Source organism: Plodia interpunctella, chromosome 11 (genome assembly GCF_027563975.2).
Source record: "Plodia interpunctella isolate USDA-ARS_2022_Savannah chromosome 11, ilPloInte3.2, whole genome shotgun sequence".
Taxonomy (NCBI): Eukaryota; Metazoa; Arthropoda; class Insecta; order Lepidoptera; family Pyralidae; genus Plodia; species Plodia interpunctella.
Genome location: NC_071304.1, coordinates 353,401 through 370,163, shown reverse-complemented (window position 1 = coordinate 370,163; position 16,763 = coordinate 353,401). Strand labels below are relative to the sequence as shown.

The 16,763-nt window shown below is 38.0% G+C and overlaps 4 protein-coding genes across 4 annotated transcripts; 2 read left to right on the top strand and 2 right to left on the bottom strand.

The window, feature by feature from the left end:
• Positions 1-889: 889 nt before the first annotated feature.
• On the bottom strand, positions 890-7,627 carry LOC128673779 (uncharacterized). The gene is made up of 5 exons (XM_053751867.1): positions 7,154-7,627; positions 6,699-6,849; positions 5,449-5,580; positions 2,320-2,431; positions 890-1,424 (listed from the first exon to the last, which is right to left on the bottom strand). The coding sequence occupies exons 1-5, from the start codon at positions 7,547-7,549 to the stop codon at positions 1,256-1,258; spliced, it is 960 nt and encodes a 319-aa protein (XP_053607842.1). The 5' UTR covers positions 7,550-7,627; the 3' UTR covers positions 890-1,255.
• A 48-nt stretch (positions 7,628-7,675) lies between these two features.
• On the top strand, positions 7,676-11,246 carry LOC128673780 (uncharacterized). The gene is made up of 6 exons (XM_053751868.1): positions 7,676-7,859; positions 8,054-8,245; positions 8,936-9,077; positions 9,408-9,533; positions 10,098-10,227; positions 11,020-11,246. The coding sequence occupies exons 1-6, from the start codon at positions 7,752-7,754 to the stop codon at positions 11,084-11,086; spliced, it is 765 nt and encodes a 254-aa protein (XP_053607843.1). The 5' UTR covers positions 7,676-7,751; the 3' UTR covers positions 11,087-11,246.
• A 239-nt stretch (positions 11,247-11,485) lies between these two features.
• LOC128673781 (uncharacterized) lies at positions 11,486-13,471 on the top strand. The gene is made up of 4 exons (XM_053751869.2): positions 11,486-11,741; positions 12,244-12,361; positions 12,697-12,868; positions 13,237-13,471. The coding sequence occupies exons 1-4, from the start codon at positions 11,686-11,688 to the stop codon at positions 13,416-13,418; spliced, it is 528 nt and encodes a 175-aa protein (XP_053607844.1). The 5' UTR covers positions 11,486-11,685; the 3' UTR covers positions 13,419-13,471.
• A 206-nt stretch (positions 13,472-13,677) lies between these two features.
• On the bottom strand, positions 13,678-15,472 carry LOC128673782 (uncharacterized). The gene is made up of 4 exons (XM_053751870.1): positions 15,222-15,472; positions 14,591-14,761; positions 14,036-14,159; positions 13,678-13,806 (listed from the first exon to the last, which is right to left on the bottom strand). The coding sequence occupies exons 1-4, from the start codon at positions 15,414-15,416 to the stop codon at positions 13,772-13,774; spliced, it is 525 nt and encodes a 174-aa protein (XP_053607845.1). The 5' UTR covers positions 15,417-15,472; the 3' UTR covers positions 13,678-13,771.
• Positions 15,473-16,763: the final 1,291 nt, after the last annotated feature.

Sequence of the window (16,763 nt, the reverse complement as noted above, 5' to 3'; positions counted from 1 at the left end):
GGCGAAGTGCGGGTTCACATTGACTTCTACAGAATCGATTCGAAGCGAGAGTCAGCGAACCAATCACATTGCGGTGTGGTGTCGTTGCGTCACAATGACGCACTGCGATTGGTTAGCTGCGTTTCACTGCGAATCGACTGGTAAAATGTAAATAGCAAAGTCGCACAACTACGAAATTAATACGTGAAACTGTATAAAAGCTAGTCAGGATACTGCAAATTTGGTAATAATACGAGAAAAATATTTAACAAATTATAATTAACATTCACAGAGTTGACACTTATGATAAGCGTAATTATATTATAATACTAACAATACATAAAGTGGACAGATAGTGGATAGTTCCCATTTTACCTGTCAATCAATTGTTTATGACTGAAGCATGGAATTAGTAGGTACTCCGTGTACTTACTAAATCCATGGAAGGAACTAAAAACCTCGCAACGTCAATATAGCTCGCAACGGCTGTGACAAAATAATAAAAACTAATTCTACCTAATTTCTTGCGCATTATTAGATAAGGTAACAAATGCGATTGTGAATAGAAACGAAGCAACCAATCTACGAGCACAAACATCGTCTTAAAATCCGTAAGGAGCATTAAAAACAGATATAGTACCGTATATGGAATAATTACAAAAGTTGCGTCCAAAATGGTAGGACCTATTGAAGAAGTTGTTACTAAAGCAGAAACCTCGACCGTCTTAAACGCTAAAATAATGAATGAAATGTAATTGTATTTCTAAATAATAATAATAATATAGTTCGTTCGAAAGTTACAGTTCGATATAAGTAATGGTGCGCACCATGAATTGAAATCAAGAAATATAATCGCGACTTTGTCTGCAATTTTTCTAGTCGTATCCGTGTTACCGACGCGTCGCACATATAGGCCGTATCGCACTGTTTTGTCTCAATGAGCAAGTATAAATGTTAGCGATAACTAGATTCATTTAAATAAGTTGCTAACATAGTCTTAAGGGCGTTGTTATATATACTAAGAATTATCATTAACTAGCGACCCACTCCGGCACGGGTGCAATATTGATATAAAACTTCCCCTTGAACCACTTCATCTATGAAAAAACTCGCAATCAAAATCCATTGCGTACTTTTAAATTTCTAAGAATGCATAGGGACAGACAGCGGGGAGTAATTTTGGAATTTTGTAATGATAACACATTTGAAAAGAAGAATTCGCAACGAGAAGACAGCGGCATGTGACAAGGCAACTAGCGATATATGTCGCTTCTTCCTAGTCTTCCTTCTTCACCAGGTCTACCTCCAGGGGCTTGGGCTGGCAACTGACGCAGGGCGCGTCAGAGGAATTACAATACTCCTTCGGTATCACCGGCGTAGAGTGCACGTTTTGAGTGGATTCCACTGGTGTCAGCGCGGGCGCAGGCTGGGGTGGGTCGAACGATCTAAGAACAAATCATATATTTTTGTTGGTAGCAGCATAATAACTGCGGGACACTCAATGTGCAGATGTTGAGTTTGTATCGCGACTGAGGGCGAATTTTGGGTTTGCACTCCACGTTTTTTGAGGTCTTGCAACGCTTGTTTTTGTAAAAATATTTTTTTGTACGTTTGAAAGCCGTTTGCTAGATAATCTATGGTCGTGCCTGTTGACAACGACAGGCACGACCATAACGTGACAAAAAAAAAAGGAACTCATACGATCGATCAAAATGTTTTTACAAAACCAGCGTTACAGTCTGGATGGCAACACATTCGTAAAAATTGAGTTTTTTAAGAGTGCGTTGCCATCTAGACCACACCTAATTTTAATTCGCATAATTTATTTTGTCCTATTGTTCTTTGGCATACCGGTTTTGGCATAATATGTCTAAGGCATAATACATTTTTTTTTGGTATACGGGTAAATAAGACATAATTATCTTTTAGGTTAGGTTAGTTAAGCTTCAGATCCCCCCGACGGGTTCCCATCTTGTCGCGATGGTGGGGCTTAGTAACCGGGGGGGCTGGTCTGACACAACCAGCCATCCCGGTGAACCAAGAGGAACCCAAGGCCCAGAGACTTTGGTGGGTGCTCTGGGCCTGGTGGACGGTCCCCTCAGTAGTACTGCCATTGGCTGGTGACCCGCCACCAGCCTTTGGATGTGGAAACTAGAGGGGACCAGAGGTGGGGTCGCTTATAGAGACATTCATAAGAAAGAAACAAAAAACTATCGTAGTGATTAGAAGTTGAATAGAGGTCGTTCACCCTTCCTACCAACCGTACCCTACTCTAGTGGGAAAGTCCAGTGAGTTGACGAGTCGGGAGCGAAAGAATAGGTTGGAATTGGAAATCATTACTTGGGATGCTGCATGTCCCAGGCGTCCATCTGCGAGCAGAGCTTGGTCAGCAAACTCTTCCTCGGCTGCACCTCGATGGCCGGGAGAAGCGTCTCCGTTTTCTTTTTTGATTCTAAAACAGATTTTGTTTATTGATATTTATTCACGCGACGATAAATTTTTGGGCAATAAACATCGTTTACATGATTCTATTATACGATATTTCTCGATGGCCGTGAACCATAAATAGATCATTAAACTGTGTAGTTTGTTAGTACCTAAGTGCTCCTTTACTACTTTGGACGCCCGTGGCATTTCGCTGTCATGCTAATCCCGGCAAATTTATCTAGAAGTTAGTTTATCTGTTAGATTACAATACGATATTTTATTATAAAGTGGTGAAACAGGCTCTTAATACAGTAAGTAAAGTAAAAACTGGTATATGTATTACACTATCGACACGCCCCGGCTTCGCACGGGTTATATATATATATATACAGACAGCGGGAAGCGACCGTCGACAATCGATTAATAGCGAACATTGTAAATCAGTTGACCACAAAAATACATTAACCCACAACACGACCGGCCGACGTAGCAGTCCCTCAACTGTGGTTTCTGGAAATGCTATCGAAATTATGCCTACTACAGGAACGAATATGAAAATTTCAGTGCAAGAATGTTAGATGCTTGAAGGCGACTTGAAATCTGACACCAGTGTTAGCAATAACACACTCGAAAGAAGAATACTAGAAAAAATATTATCTCTCTATTCTATCAATACTTACTTACTTAATAATACTTTTTTTTATTTTCGAAGAAAAATCATTTAGTCTAAACTCTTGACGATAATTGATCTTACACTATATTGCCACCACTTCAGCAACTATATTGATCTTTAATGATACTTGACGAAGATACTCGAACTTCACCACTAAGTACAAGGTCAAAACCAAAACCATAAGATTTAGCATTAGTACCTAATTAAGAGTAATCTATACATATAATAAAACTGTAAGTGGGCTATGTATGCGTGGGAGATATTACAGAAAAATATTTATGGTGCCCCCCCCCCCCCCCCTAATACCACACCATCTGTATCACACAATAATTAAAAGTAGTTTTAAGCACATACAGATAAATTCTAGTTTATCTACATTTTTTTTTTCAGTCATTCGCTCAGTTCATTAGAAGCTTACCGAGAAAACAGGTGAAAAATCCATTAGAACTCTTTAAAATCTCAATCGTGTCCTTATCTGTTGCCACCGTTCCCCTGGTACATCCGCAAAAGTGGATATTGCTGTCGTAAGATAGATGTCAACAATTATGCAAGGGGCGCGTCTCGGCAGCTCGGCAAATGCTCAACGTGGACTTACGATACTGGATGTGAAATATATTATGTTTTATTTATTCCTATAACAGTATAAGTAGACTGCAGTGCTTCTTCTTCTTGTCGAGCCGGAATGACTGTCAATTTTCGACGAAATGTGGCTACGGTTCAGACTATTATCGTTGGCATTGTTTAACCATCGTAAAAGAAGTTGGGTAGTTTGGTTACGACAGGCATAGTAGCTCAGGATTTGTTGTTCGAATAGCTCCAACTCCTGCGCACGTGAACAACTTCATCCTCCAGATATTATATAATATTACATGCATCTCTATCTTCTAAGTAGACTGCAGTGCTTCTTCTTCTTGTCGAGCCGGAATGACTGTCAATTTTCGACGAAATGTGGCTACGGTTCGGACTATTATCGTTGGCATTGTTTAACCATCGTAAAAGAAGTTGGGTAGTTTGGTGACGACAGGCATAGTAGCTCAGGACTTGTTGTTCGAATAGCTCCAACTCCTGCGCACGTGAACAACTTCATCCTCCAGATATTATATAATATTACATGCATCTCTATCTTTCGATCGCTGTAGCTTCCGAAGCCAAAAAACAGTGGAGCCACCTTCCTCATTTTTCTTCTCTACTTGGCAGTGTTCGGCATTCTTGTCAGGCTATTGCGTATTGCCACGCAAATCATCCTCGACGACACCTACCTTCTGAGTAGTTTAGATTCAAAATAATTTCAATTTATCTTTCAGCCTATGATCAGCCTGAGTGTCATAGAATTTCCATTTATTGCCATATACTACAAAAATATTAATAAGGTTATCAACTGTCGAATAAGTGAGACGCGAGCTGAAAATTATGACATGGAGCGATTGAAAATGAGGATTTTCTCTAATTTCTCCCGTTAACCATCTCGGCTGTGATGTATAGGAAAATTAAGGCAAATCAGAACTTTTCTTTAAAATGACTCGTCTTCCACTAGCCATATATCCCTGCGATTGCATAAGCAGGGAGATGAGCTTTGCATATTTTAAACACCGTTAACCTGCGCTGTTCACGAATGCATACGACCGTCTTAATCTGAACTTTATGTCTCTGTCGATAAAGTTTCGTGTTCACTAGCGGTGCACATCACGTGGTAATGGTTATACCTTCTCGATTATAGCTAGTGGCAATTCGGAGTCATGTTGGACATCGAGAAAAATGTTACTATTTGCAGTCTAATATAGGTTGCTATCGGATTTTTCAGCTGAGTTATGGTCGTACTTCGTTTGCAGTAGCGCTTTCGTTTGAAATGACTTTTTAAATCGATTAGGTACCTTTACACATATGTCTCGCCTCGGTCTAGATTTATAGACTCACTTGTGTGATAATGAAAACAAATAATGATAACAATCCGTGAGTGCTTCACTGATTCCATCTTCAGCCTAGAAGCTCCGGAGTGCAGAATCCGATTTTTAGATTAATGAAATCCACGTTTCCTAGTTCGCATTGTCACTTAATGTATTAGTGTAGTAAAGTAGCTAAACAAAACCAAATAATTTAAATATTGCTACATAGCAAATTTGTGAAGATCAACGACGCCAGTGACACAAATTATCTGAATCTTTTAGTGTCTAAATCGTAAGGCATGGAGGGCACGGAGCCAAGTAAGGAGCCATGGTTCGCGGCGAGTTACCTTATTGGATAGCAGAGCTGAAGCTCTAGGTATGTTTCCTGTGCTTCGGCCGACTTGCATCCTACGTTTAACAAATAAATAATTGTTTCTTTCCATCTTTTTCTTTCTTTCTTTCTATATAGAATACAATTGGAGAAACCTTTAGCGAGTTTGCTAGTCAGCTTCTGCATCTCCTTGTCCAACTTGGCGCAGGAGCCGTGACAGTACGAGAGGTAGTTCTTGTTTCTGCATATAGGGGGCTGCTTGACGACGAAGGACGATGGCACGGGTCCTGTACATACATTATACTGTTCAACATATTTTATTAAAACGTGAGAAATCTATATTTATTATGAGATGAGGTGGGGCGCGGCGGTAAACTTAATACTGACGACGACGTCCGTGACGACCTCCGTGGCCTGGTCACCATGCCTGCTACACTGGAGGTCCCGGGTTCAATCCCCGGTCAGGTCAACGTGGAAAGTGATCTTTTTCAGATTGACCTGGGTCTTGGGTGTTCATATATATATATATGTATATGTTATATTATCGTTGAGTTAGTATACGGTAACACAAGTTTCGAACTTACTTTGGGGCTATCTCAATTTGTAGGTATGACTTGTACTTATTATATATTTATTTATTTATATTAGATGCCTAGTACCAGTAAACAATTGTCCTCAAAAGCTTAATGTGGACATAATATATAGGCTTTACAAAATTTACTAGTATTGAGCCCACAATTTCCAAGAAGCGGACAGAAATTATGTATGCAAGACTATGCGCGTGCACAAGTTAAATACAGCGCAGAAGTGCTAGTCAGAAAAATAGGAATAGACAGGTGATAGTTATGTAAAAGATATATAAATATAGAATCAGATGTTGAATCACTGCCAAATTGGTTTGTTAAAAACTAAAGATTTTCAAATTCAAGTTCAAAAAATAAAGTTAAAGTTTGGAAAAATTGCGTAGAACAAAATTACATATATATCACAAGGAAGCACTAAGAAAAGCCTTTGGAAAGTGGGTAAAAAATTATATTAGCGCGGGTGGACGCTAATAATTTTAATAAAAATTTTAGACTATTAAACCATTAAAAAACAGAGTAGACGAGGATCACTTCTACATAATCATTGTTTTAGCACCGTGTGTGCATATTAATGGCGAATCGTCGAAATGCACAGAGTAATTGAATATCCCTGACCTATCAGCATATTCGGAATACACCCGAGGATGAGTAGAGCAGTAAAGTGATAAGATGTATATTCTCTGATGTTCAATACACATATTTGATTCCATTTAATGCCGCACCGACTCTCGCCACCCATCGTCTAATTGTAGCTGGTCTGCTTCCGCCATATACCAGCTGCGGTAATATTTAGGACTAAGTAAATACTTTACAAAGGTTACCATCATTAATCCTTTTGTTCAACAAAACGTTTACTGCTGTATCGAAACGTTCAGTGATGTGACTTTCATTCGACACACTTTGTGCCGGTGTCTTGTCTCGTTCTGTGTTTGTCTGTTCGGTCTCAGTTTCATCGGGGTCTTCATCAGGCTCCTACAAAGTACTGCTTTGTAAGTATGAACAAACTACAAGTCTAAAGACTACTGAATATATTTTACATTCATCAAATACTTCACAATTTCTGCTGAAACTCACGCTGCGTGTTTTCATTCGTACGAATATATGTATATGTATATATGCGTTGAGAATTAGCAGCAGTCAACTTGAATGTTAATATAATAAAACTTCTTTTGTGAGCCATCTAATGTCCACTAAAGTGTTAAGAAAAATATATACTATTCACAGAGATGATATGCAACACAGCAATAGTACATTGCTGTGTTGTGCAAAAACTTACTGAAACGACCATCAAATGCTTCAAGTGCGGCATGGTGTATATAAAGTTCCAAAAATCGCAACATTTCTTTTGGCTAAATTCTGTATCATCATTGGACATGGTAAAATCAATTGTCATTTGCTGAGACGTGATTGGTTCTCCACACTCGGCATCTCGGAAGTTAAAACTTGAAGAATTCTTCTGAATTTCGTCTTCATTAATAAACTCACCGCAGTTAACACTCCAATTACTGATCCCTTTATCTTCATCGGATCCTTTCAATATCTTGAAATTGTTATCTATGATCAAATTAGATTCGTTTTGAAAATTTGCCGGCAAATTCTCATCATTTTCTGTTTGCATTGACTTACTCGTATTGAGTTTAGTATATTTTGTATCAGGATAATCATGAAGCATTTTAATTTATTGAATTATATTCACAGAAACAGCAACTTCGCAAGCTGTGACAAGAAAATCTTATGTCATTTTTAAATAATTTTGATTAGTTCTTTGATTTGATTTACCTATGTTTTTGAGGCAATACTCTTTGTCATATGACGTTAAAGTTTATAATATTCTTTAAATTGTCACATTTATTTGTGTAGTCTTGTGATTATAAATGGAGGTCCGTAGAGACTCCACCAGGTTAGGCCTGGCCTCTAACTGCTCAGACCTGAACACTAATGATGAAGCACTGGAGTATGACTTCCCTGATGTTTCCATTACGGTTTGTAGAAACATACATTAATCGTTTAATAAGAAAGTAGATCGTGTATTACAAATACCATTTAAATAAATTTCATGCAAAATTTTCTGGGTCTCATAGTTCATCATCATAGGAACGAATTATATATAGGACATATATTTTCCTATTTTCTCGTGTCTTTATCATGTTCTAAAGTTTTTTGTAAAACATTGCAGGAGAGTTCAAAGTCCGGAGATTCTTTCAGCGAATTCGGAGAAGGTTCCTGCGGGGAGCCGCAGATGGCCCAGCACCTGGTGGTAGACTTCACGCACAGCGAGACTGACAGCGAGTTTGTGCAGAAGAAATGCTGTGCCTTCTGGGAGCTCGTCGAGAGCCACCCGGAAATACACCATTTGATGGTTATGCCGGTTAGGTCTGCCATATCTGACTTTTGTGGCGTATTTGTTGCCATGCTCAATCGCTAGAGGTCCTGGGTTCGATTCCCAGCGCGGATAAGTGATTGGTAAGTAGGACCTGTACTGAGATATAAGCTCTGCTTGGTTCAGACACCAGTCTTTCACAATCATAATTTGTTTTACATGTAATACCTATAATGTCTATCGCTACTAGATTGTGGAGAAAAAAGAAAAGAATATACGATTTTTTATATTCAAAACATATTTTTCCTAATATTATTGTCTGAAATTCTGCGTGTGTTGTGCTTGTTTCATTTTCATACAAACTTAGCGATAAGTGTGTTGTCTAATCATTTATGCAGGTACACAGTTTTGGAGCATCCCATAAAACACAAAATAGTGATTCAAAATGAAATTCAATATTCACAGCATTAAAAATTGTTACATGCACTCTTTATTGTACTATTTACAAAGTAGTCATACTTGAGTTATAACAAAATAGACTAGAAGGGGGTTCTAAAATCTATAACCGGTATTTTCCGGCTTACCAGATTTGCTCAAAGCTTCGTCAGCTTTAAAATCGAATTTCTCTTAATCAGTGTGCTCAAGAATTTACAAATCGCTGTTTACTAACTTTTTTAATCTCTCTCTCTGCTTTTCTGATCAAACGTTAATAAAAAGAAGGTTAATAATATGTTACAGGATTCTCAAATGTACCCTAGTACTCAATCATCTACAGTTGATAGTGTCGACACTAAAGAGGTGTTCCCGGAGACGTTGGAGGAGGAACCAGAAATTAAAGAACATACAGCCGTGTCTATGCTAGATTTCGTTACCAGGGAAGGTACGTCTTTGGTATTTTCCCTTCCGCTGGACTGGAATGACCAGATGAAAGCCCTAATAAATCTTTAAATGGAAACGCCCTCCAAGTATCTGTTGAAGACAAATGGAGAATTACAATGATACGCGCCTCACAAAAAGTATATATTATTGTGTAGCTGGTTTCTTTGAGTGCCACATCAGATGACTGGAACATCTGATGTGGAACGTCAATTTATACCTCAATAGGAATTCTTATCTGCCTGAACCAGTTTTCCTAGGGCGTCAATTTGATATCTCTTAGACGGTCCATGACTAAGGCATGTCCGTGGTCTCAAATTGAATTTTTTCGTAGGTATGATCGACAAATCGTTTGAGGCCAAGATTCCTCAGACTTTCTGTCCTCTTGGCTCCAGAGAATACATGGAAAATGAGGCGACACAACAACCTAAACCACACAAAAAGAAGGAAAAGGATCCTGGTACGATATTTTTCTTTTTTAATCGAAACTACTTCATTATCATCATATTAGAAGTTCCACAAGTGGAGCATTATAACACAAGCTTTACTAATTACTAGTTACTAGCTTTTGCCCGCGCCTTCGCCTGCGTTAATTTTCCGGGATGAAAGGTATATAATGTCCTTCTCCATACTTCAAACTACATATATGCTTTCAAGAAGATTGGTTGGTTCTTATTTTTACATTTATAATTTTAGTTAAGATTATCATTTATTTCGACAATGTAATCGAATATTGCAAGTTAAATTTTCGTTTGTCCTAAAAAGTTGAATTTTTCATCGTCGCATGCATTCAATTTTCAATGCATTATTATGTTAGCTCAGCCTTATGGTGCATCCATAAGATTGGCTCCCAATGAAGGAACTCCTTACTGCAGGGAAGAAGGATGGTTTAAAAGAGGAAAGGTTAGAAATATACACACAGCAGAGGACTACAAATTTTTATTCAATGTAGTGATAAATAGGGTAGAGATTAATAAAAGTTTTCTTGACACAGTAACAGAAAAAGACCTATGTATTATACTAGCACTTTGCCACTGCCCCCGCGAACGCGTATGCTGCAGCAGGGCGAAGGCTGCAGACGTAATCCCAGCCTCCTCGGAGAAAGTCCGGGCCATGTGCAAGACTATGAAGAAATGGGACTTACAACATCCTAAGTATTGAAACTGTTTATGTTACAATCATCGCCAAACTACTGAAAGGACAATCATGAAATTTCGTATACATGCATAATATTACCAGATTCTCATTGGGTAGGCTTTATATCACAACATTTCCATGGAACTAATCAGACAATTTCGTGATAACAATATTGTTTACTAAATTAGTGAAGATACCAATAAAAAAGATAAGTTAGTTGGAGCAGGTCCAGCCTAGGAGAGCGGCCGAGCCGAGGCAGCCGTGGTAGCGGCCGCCGCGCCGGGACTGTGGAGCGAGAGTAGCACATGGTCCCGGCACAAATGCGGTCGGCGTTGGCATCGTGTGGTTTTAGTGGGTTCAAGTCCCACACACCTGTCCGGCTTCCCGTGGCCGGATGGTCGGGACGAGGGTCTTTCCACACGTTAAAAAAAAAAGGTCCAGCCGATGGATTGAAAGTGAATAACGAAATACTATGGAATTAAGTTGCCTTTAATCCCAGTCTACTCTTCGAAAACGACAATGAAAAGTTACATTTTATTTGTTGCTGTTTACCGGCCTAATTGTATAAATTAGATCATGGCTTTTCTTAAGTATTAACTAACCCTGACGACCTCCACGGGATAGTATTTACCATGCCTCTTCGCTATCGGGAAGTCCCGTACGATTGCCACCGCTGGCAAGTATTTGTACTTGTTTGTGATCACAGAAGTTTGTCTGCGGTTCTGAGTGTGTTGTGTCCGTTCCTGTGTTGGCAGTGTGGGCCGTTGAGGGTTGTCCATTTGTTTATTAATAATTACACAATTTTCCAGGTCAATGGAGCCCCCCGCTCGTGCCGTGCCGCTTATCCACAGCGTCATGCAAAGAAGACTCGACTGATTAATTTTTATTCGCGTGTTTACATGTTTCTTGTGTTTAGTTTGTAAATGAACTTAGTTTATAAACTGTTAGTTTATTTGTTAAATTTTAGAATTATTTTTATATGTTAATTGTTGTTTAATTGTGTAAGCTTGTTAGATAAATTTGTTTGGATATAATACTATTTTCTTACTATTTATTTATATTCCCGGTTTTCATGATGTAGATCTTTTCCCACCGTACTAAAGATACTCGTATTGGTAATTTTAAATGAAATATTATATGTTATCACCCTCCTTTTGCCACCGTCATAGATTTAAAAAAAACAGCACAAAAAAAAATGTCTATGGTTTTTGGTTTGATTTAATTACTGTGTCAAATCACGCAATCGAGTAGGTAGGTACATATAGTGATTTCCACAGAGTAGGTACTTTATGTAATTTAATTCTCTTTGTCGAGTTGAATGGTCTGTGGTCGAGGATGGTCTGTGGTCGAGGTTGTTGTATATACATTTAGGAACCGGATGAAATACAAGCACACCACTTATGAATTGTAAAATTAAAATAATGAAAGCCAACAACAATCTCACAATTTGTATTATATGAAACAGGTTACCAAGCATGTTACAATTACCTAAATTTGATCGCAACTCGAAAGAAACTGAAGGAAAGTGCAAGTAAGTGTTACCTATTCAATGTGTTATGTGAGACCATACTTCCATAAATTCATTTCTAATATTGTAAATACGAAAGTCTGTCTGTCACTCTCTCACGGCTATGCAGCCGGACCGATTTTTATTAGTGAAATTTAGTATAGAAATCAAACAGAGGCTACTTTGTTTTTAATAAATCAACTCTTACATTGCTGTAATGGCGGTGAAAATTTTAAAGAAAAACATGAAAGACACATACGCAGTCAAAAGCTAGCAATACATACCTTCACTATAAGTAGTGACACGTTTAGAGGAAGCTAAGGTCATGTGTTAAAATCGTACAATAATGTGGATCATCTTATATAAAATAACTTATAATTTTTTGTGATTTTATATAGAGTAACTCGAAATCTGTGGTGTTACATATACTAGGGTAAAGCTTGCGCTTATTGTGTGATTTGTGTTGTAAGGATATTCATCATGAAATGTCGTCTTATGTCCTGGTCCTCCATTAATTGCATGTAAGATGTCGACCAGTGTGTAAGAGCCGCCGCCGAGAGTGGAAGGGTCAGATCCAGCACACGTCAGCTGAACTACTGCTCGACAGGAAGCCCCTGTCGCTGTGCTTCCGAAGGTGTCCTACTGTAAGTACTCTATTCTCAATATAAGACGCATTATGTCCCTGATAGCAAGTCTGGGTTAGAATATTGGGTGAGGAAAAATGCGACGTATTAACTATAAGAATGGTGATATATATTTGGCTGCGACGACAGTAATTACAAATTCTTGTGGAAAAGTAAAAAAGAACTCCAAATTCTTCATTCTACTTAGGACATCACTTACTTACGTCAAAAAATTACTTAATTTTAGTATTAAGTCTGCTGCCAACTTCCAAAGCGCAGTTTGAAGGCGTAGTATTCAGGTCTTATGTCTAAGATTATAACTTTTGATTCTTATTACGATGTCTCTTTAATTGCAGAAAGTCTTCCCCAACAGCCCGTGTCCCCTATTCGGCCGGACACGACACGTGATCATAAACGAACGAGACTCCATACCACCTCCTCCGAATGTCGTGCGAGTGTGCCAGGCACCCTTAGATGACCATGTCGACACCCCCTACTTGAGATATGTAGACATGGCTAAGAGGAACGGTGAGGATTGATCATATCTATCGCAATTAAAAACTTGACTGGGCCATCCCGCAAACTAAGCAACGTCGACGTCGCGTTTTTATAAATTTCCTTAATTTATTTAGCGAAAGCTAAGGTAAACTCAAGAAGTGAGTCTTGATACCGTCGAAAGTGATAATTGAGTATACCGAAGACCTAGCAAAGTAGAGGAGCAAATGTTGGTAAGCGGACAGATAAAAGAGAGAACTAGATCTGATATCACTCCTAGCGAGCGGAGAAATCGGGACTAATAAAATCCCGATGGCTCCCCAAGAAGTCATCAGGAGATTTGAAGCAATAACTGCCTTATAGATTTTACGCGAAAGGCAAACTAAATAACAAACTTTCAGGTGCATGGGACATGGTGCGAGGTTGCTGTGCATTCTGCCAGTGCGGAACTTGCTGCGGCTGCAGCCCGGGCACGTACAAGCTGCACGACGAGGAGCGGACGGCACGGCGGCGGGTGGACATGCGCGAGTTCGACGCTAGGGTCAAACACGATTATCAGAAGATGAGGATCATGTACAACTAGCCTCAGTTGGTGCTAAAATCAGAATGAATGACGCTTCTATAATAAATGAATGGCTCAATCGAAACTTGTTTCATTACTTTAGAATTTGAATTTATCTATATCGCAATCTAAAAGCTTCGATGGTGTGAATATGCTATGAACGATTTCCTTTATATGCTATTCCGGATCCTTCTTGCTTGCGATAATTTTCTTCTTAGTTTTAACTAAGAATTGTTTTTTAACGCCCAATTGTTTTTTAAAACAGTTCATAGTAATAATAATAGATTTGTCACAATACTTTAATTAATAGAGAATAAACGTAAAAAATACAAAACATAATATAAAGGACAACAAAAGAACTATGTTCTTGCACGTTAAACCGATAGTGTGGGTGATTTCAAAATCAAACCTGCGAATGACAAATTAAGTATCAAAACTTCTACACTAATATTAAAATGCAATAAAAGTTTGGAGTAGGGTTTCTTCGAAACTACTCTAACTCTTCCACCAGTAGTAGGAAGCAACATATTCCTGAGTGTGAAAGGGTAGGTTGGTAGGTCCCAATCTTGCCAAGTTAGCGAAGCTTCTTTTAAGCGAGAAGGCTTCTTTTTATAGTAAGAATTCTGATTATAACTCACTGTTGCTTATCTTTGATTTGGCATGAACAGCGGGCAGCTCGTCACCTTGCGCTGTCTTTGAGGAAATCTTACTGGGATGTTCTTTGTTCAGCTCCATGTGGCTGATATTATTTGACGATTTATTCTGCAATAATCAACAGTTTATTACAATAAGCGGCCCTTACCGGCTCCGCTCGGGTAAAATCATAAGAAATTAGACACATAAGGAAGGTTCTTTAGGAATCACATTCATATATTTAAAAAAAACGCATTAAAATCCGTTGTGATATTAACAGAAAGAGACCTACCTAAAATACCTACCTAAAATGCTAAGAAGAAGAAATAAGAAGGGAATTGCGAAAGTAGGGAGGGACGATGATAGTTACTCAATCATGTAAAATATATTAGGTGGATTCGATGAAATTTCATAATAAAACCTGGGTTAACTGGCACCTCAAAGTAATAATTGAAAATCTTTTTAAAATATTTTGATTGATAAAATGGAAAATCATGTTTGTACAAAAGAGTCGTGTATTTAAAAGTAGCTTTGATTTGTTCTTGTAGTTTCCTACGTACACTTTCTATTTCCCGCTTCAGGGCAGATATTTGCTCTTTTCTCCAGAACTCGACACATTTCCTCTGGACTTCCTCTGAGTCCTCCTTTTGTGGGCTGAACTCGCTCAGGATCTCGTTCTTCGGCAGATCACCGCCTGCATTCCTCGCGTCTATCACGTGTTGCGGTAAGAACTGAAATAAAATATTATGTGCATGTGGTTCTGCTTTAGATTAGGACTATTCCGTATCCTCCCATGAATATTAATAAAGGTGACTAACTCATTTTTGGTAGCCGATAGGCGACCATTGGCGACAATAGCATTTGGATTGACGTCAAGCAGATGGTTGATTGAAACATTACAGTAGAATCTTAGAAATTCTAAGATATATTTTATGCGCTGATCCCGGGCGTCATCTTCCGAAATATAGCCAGGAACATGCCAAAATTAGCAGAAAAATGTCAAACGATTCATCTGCAAGACATGACAATCCTCCTTGGTATTACTGGTTATATCTTATCAATCTGTGAGGCCTCTAGTCACAGCAAGCTACAAATCATCAGAGTTCACTTTCTTTTTTTCCCGTCCATATGACACGGTCTTATGTTATACTGAGAGATAGCATAATATGTCGTCTCTTTTCTTTCTCTTACCAAATATCCCTCGTGAGATTCGCTCCTCGCCTCCACGTCAGGGTTATCAGGCAACATGGCCCAGCACTGGCAGCAGAGAATGGAGCACGTGAACGCCAGACAGTCAGAGACCACCTGCACCTGTCTGTACAACCTGATGAACCTGCCCAGGATGTGGTGGATGTCGTATATGCTGATGGTCAGCAACGAAGGCATCGGTAGATTTGTTACATTTTAGATTGATGACAAGGAGTTAGTGACAAGGTTTGATGGCTGACAGATAAGACAGTTTCAAATCTGTCTGCTCCATGGTCAATAGGATAGGTACCAAAGACTAAGTAAACTAAATACCCAGTCTTATTTCTAAGCAATTCTCATACAAAGCGGCAGATTGGAAATTGTAAAACTGGGCACACGGTGAGGGACAAAAGATAGACTTTGTCCCTTTTCTTTCTAATACGCATTTCTATTATAATACTAATATTTATTTCTATTATATTATATTATTTATTATGTATTATATTATTATATTATTTATTTCTATCATAATAATAATATTTCTATATTAATACTATAAAGGGAAAAGATTTCTATTTTTGTGAATTAGTTTTTTGTTTGTAACGGATAATCTCGAAAAATACTTGACCGATTTTGATGAAATTTGACACAGAGACAGACGAAACATCCAAGAGTGACATAGGCTTCTTTTTAGAAAAGTTAACCCCAAAAGGTTCAAAGGTCAACATTGAAAATTTGTATGAAAAAATGTTTTGTACACGCTTATCTCCGAAAATACTAGACATACTCGTACTTTAATAATTTTATCCTTATAAACTTTAATAATAAATAAAAGAGAAACTAATTGGTTTTGAAAACTGAATTAAAATTAAAGAAAAAATCTATGTAGTGTGATTTTTGAAGAAAGTTTTATTAAGGTTTTACCCGAGTGAAGCCGGGATGGGGTGCTCGTCTTGTATAACATGAAAGATATCACTTTTTTTTTAATTTTATTTTATTTATTAATTGTTACGATAATTATGTATTGTTTATAATGTTTATTTATTGCTTCTAACAATTCATTATGTTATACTAAACATGTGCTACTGATTAATTAGTTTCTATTCTATTAATAAATCAAATCGTTATCAAACATGTAATATTACAAGCAACCATGATTACACAATTAATAATTAGTATATTGCATAATTAGCTTCTAGTAGACCATATAAATATAAATATATTAGGACAAATCACACAGATTGATATAGCCCCAAAGTAAGTTCGAGACTTGTGTTATGGGATACTAACTCAACGATACTATATTTTATAACAAATACATATATACCCGGCCCAATCAGAAAAATATCATTTTCTATCTTGACCCGACCGGGGATCGAACCCGGGACCTCTCGGTTCAGTGGCAAGCACTTTACAGTGGTAAAGTGCGCCGCCGAGGTCGTCGAATATAGTTAGGTGTACGTTAAATACAAACGTTGAACCTAAAATTATAATGATACAAGTAGTTAAAATATAATTTTATGAAATTTTAAATGCTTGAACTTC

Excerpts from the sequence above, each read along its gene's own strand:
- LOC128673779 (XM_053751867.1), bottom strand. The coding sequence starts at position 7,549 with ATGCTTCATGATTATCCTGATACAAAATATACTAAACTCAATACGAGT. Across the intron at positions 6,850-7,153 it reads AGCATTTGATGGTCGTTTCA|GAGCCTGATGAAGACCCCGA; the intron begins GTAAGTTTTTGC and ends AGTACTTTGTAG. Across the intron at positions 1,425-2,319 it reads TGGGACATGCAGCATCCCAA|ATCGTTCGACCCACCCCAGC; the intron begins GTAATGATTTCC and ends ATTTGTTCTTAG.
- LOC128673780 (XM_053751868.1), top strand. The coding sequence starts at position 7,752 with ATGGAGGTCCGTAGAGACTCCACCAGGTTAGGCCTGGCCTCTAACTGC. Across the intron at positions 8,246-8,935 it reads ACCATTTGATGGTTATGCCG|GATTCTCAAATGTACCCTAG; the intron begins GTTAGGTCTGCC and ends AATATGTTACAG. Across the intron at positions 10,228-11,019 it reads TGGGACTTACAACATCCTAA|GTCAATGGAGCCCCCCGCTC; the intron begins GTATTGAAACTG and ends ACAATTTTCCAG.
- LOC128673781 (XM_053751869.2), top strand. The coding sequence starts at position 11,686 with ATGTTACAATTACCTAAATTTGATCGCAACTCGAAAGAAACTGAAGGA. Across the intron at positions 12,362-12,696 it reads GCTTCCGAAGGTGTCCTACT|AAAGTCTTCCCCAACAGCCC; the intron begins GTAAGTACTCTA and ends CTTTAATTGCAG. Across the intron at positions 12,869-13,236 it reads AGACATGGCTAAGAGGAACG|GTGCATGGGACATGGTGCGA; the intron begins GTGAGGATTGAT and ends ACAAACTTTCAG.
- LOC128673782 (XM_053751870.1), bottom strand. The coding sequence starts at position 15,416 with ATGCCTTCGTTGCTGACCATCAGCATATACGACATCCACCACATCCTG. Across the intron at positions 14,762-15,221 it reads AATCTCACGAGGGATATTTG|TTCTTACCGCAACACGTGAT; the intron begins GTAAGAGAAAGA and ends ATTTTATTTCAG. Across the intron at positions 14,160-14,590 it reads TGAAGCGGGAAATAGAAAGT|AATAAATCGTCAAATAATAT; the intron begins GTACGTAGGAAA and ends TGATTATTGCAG.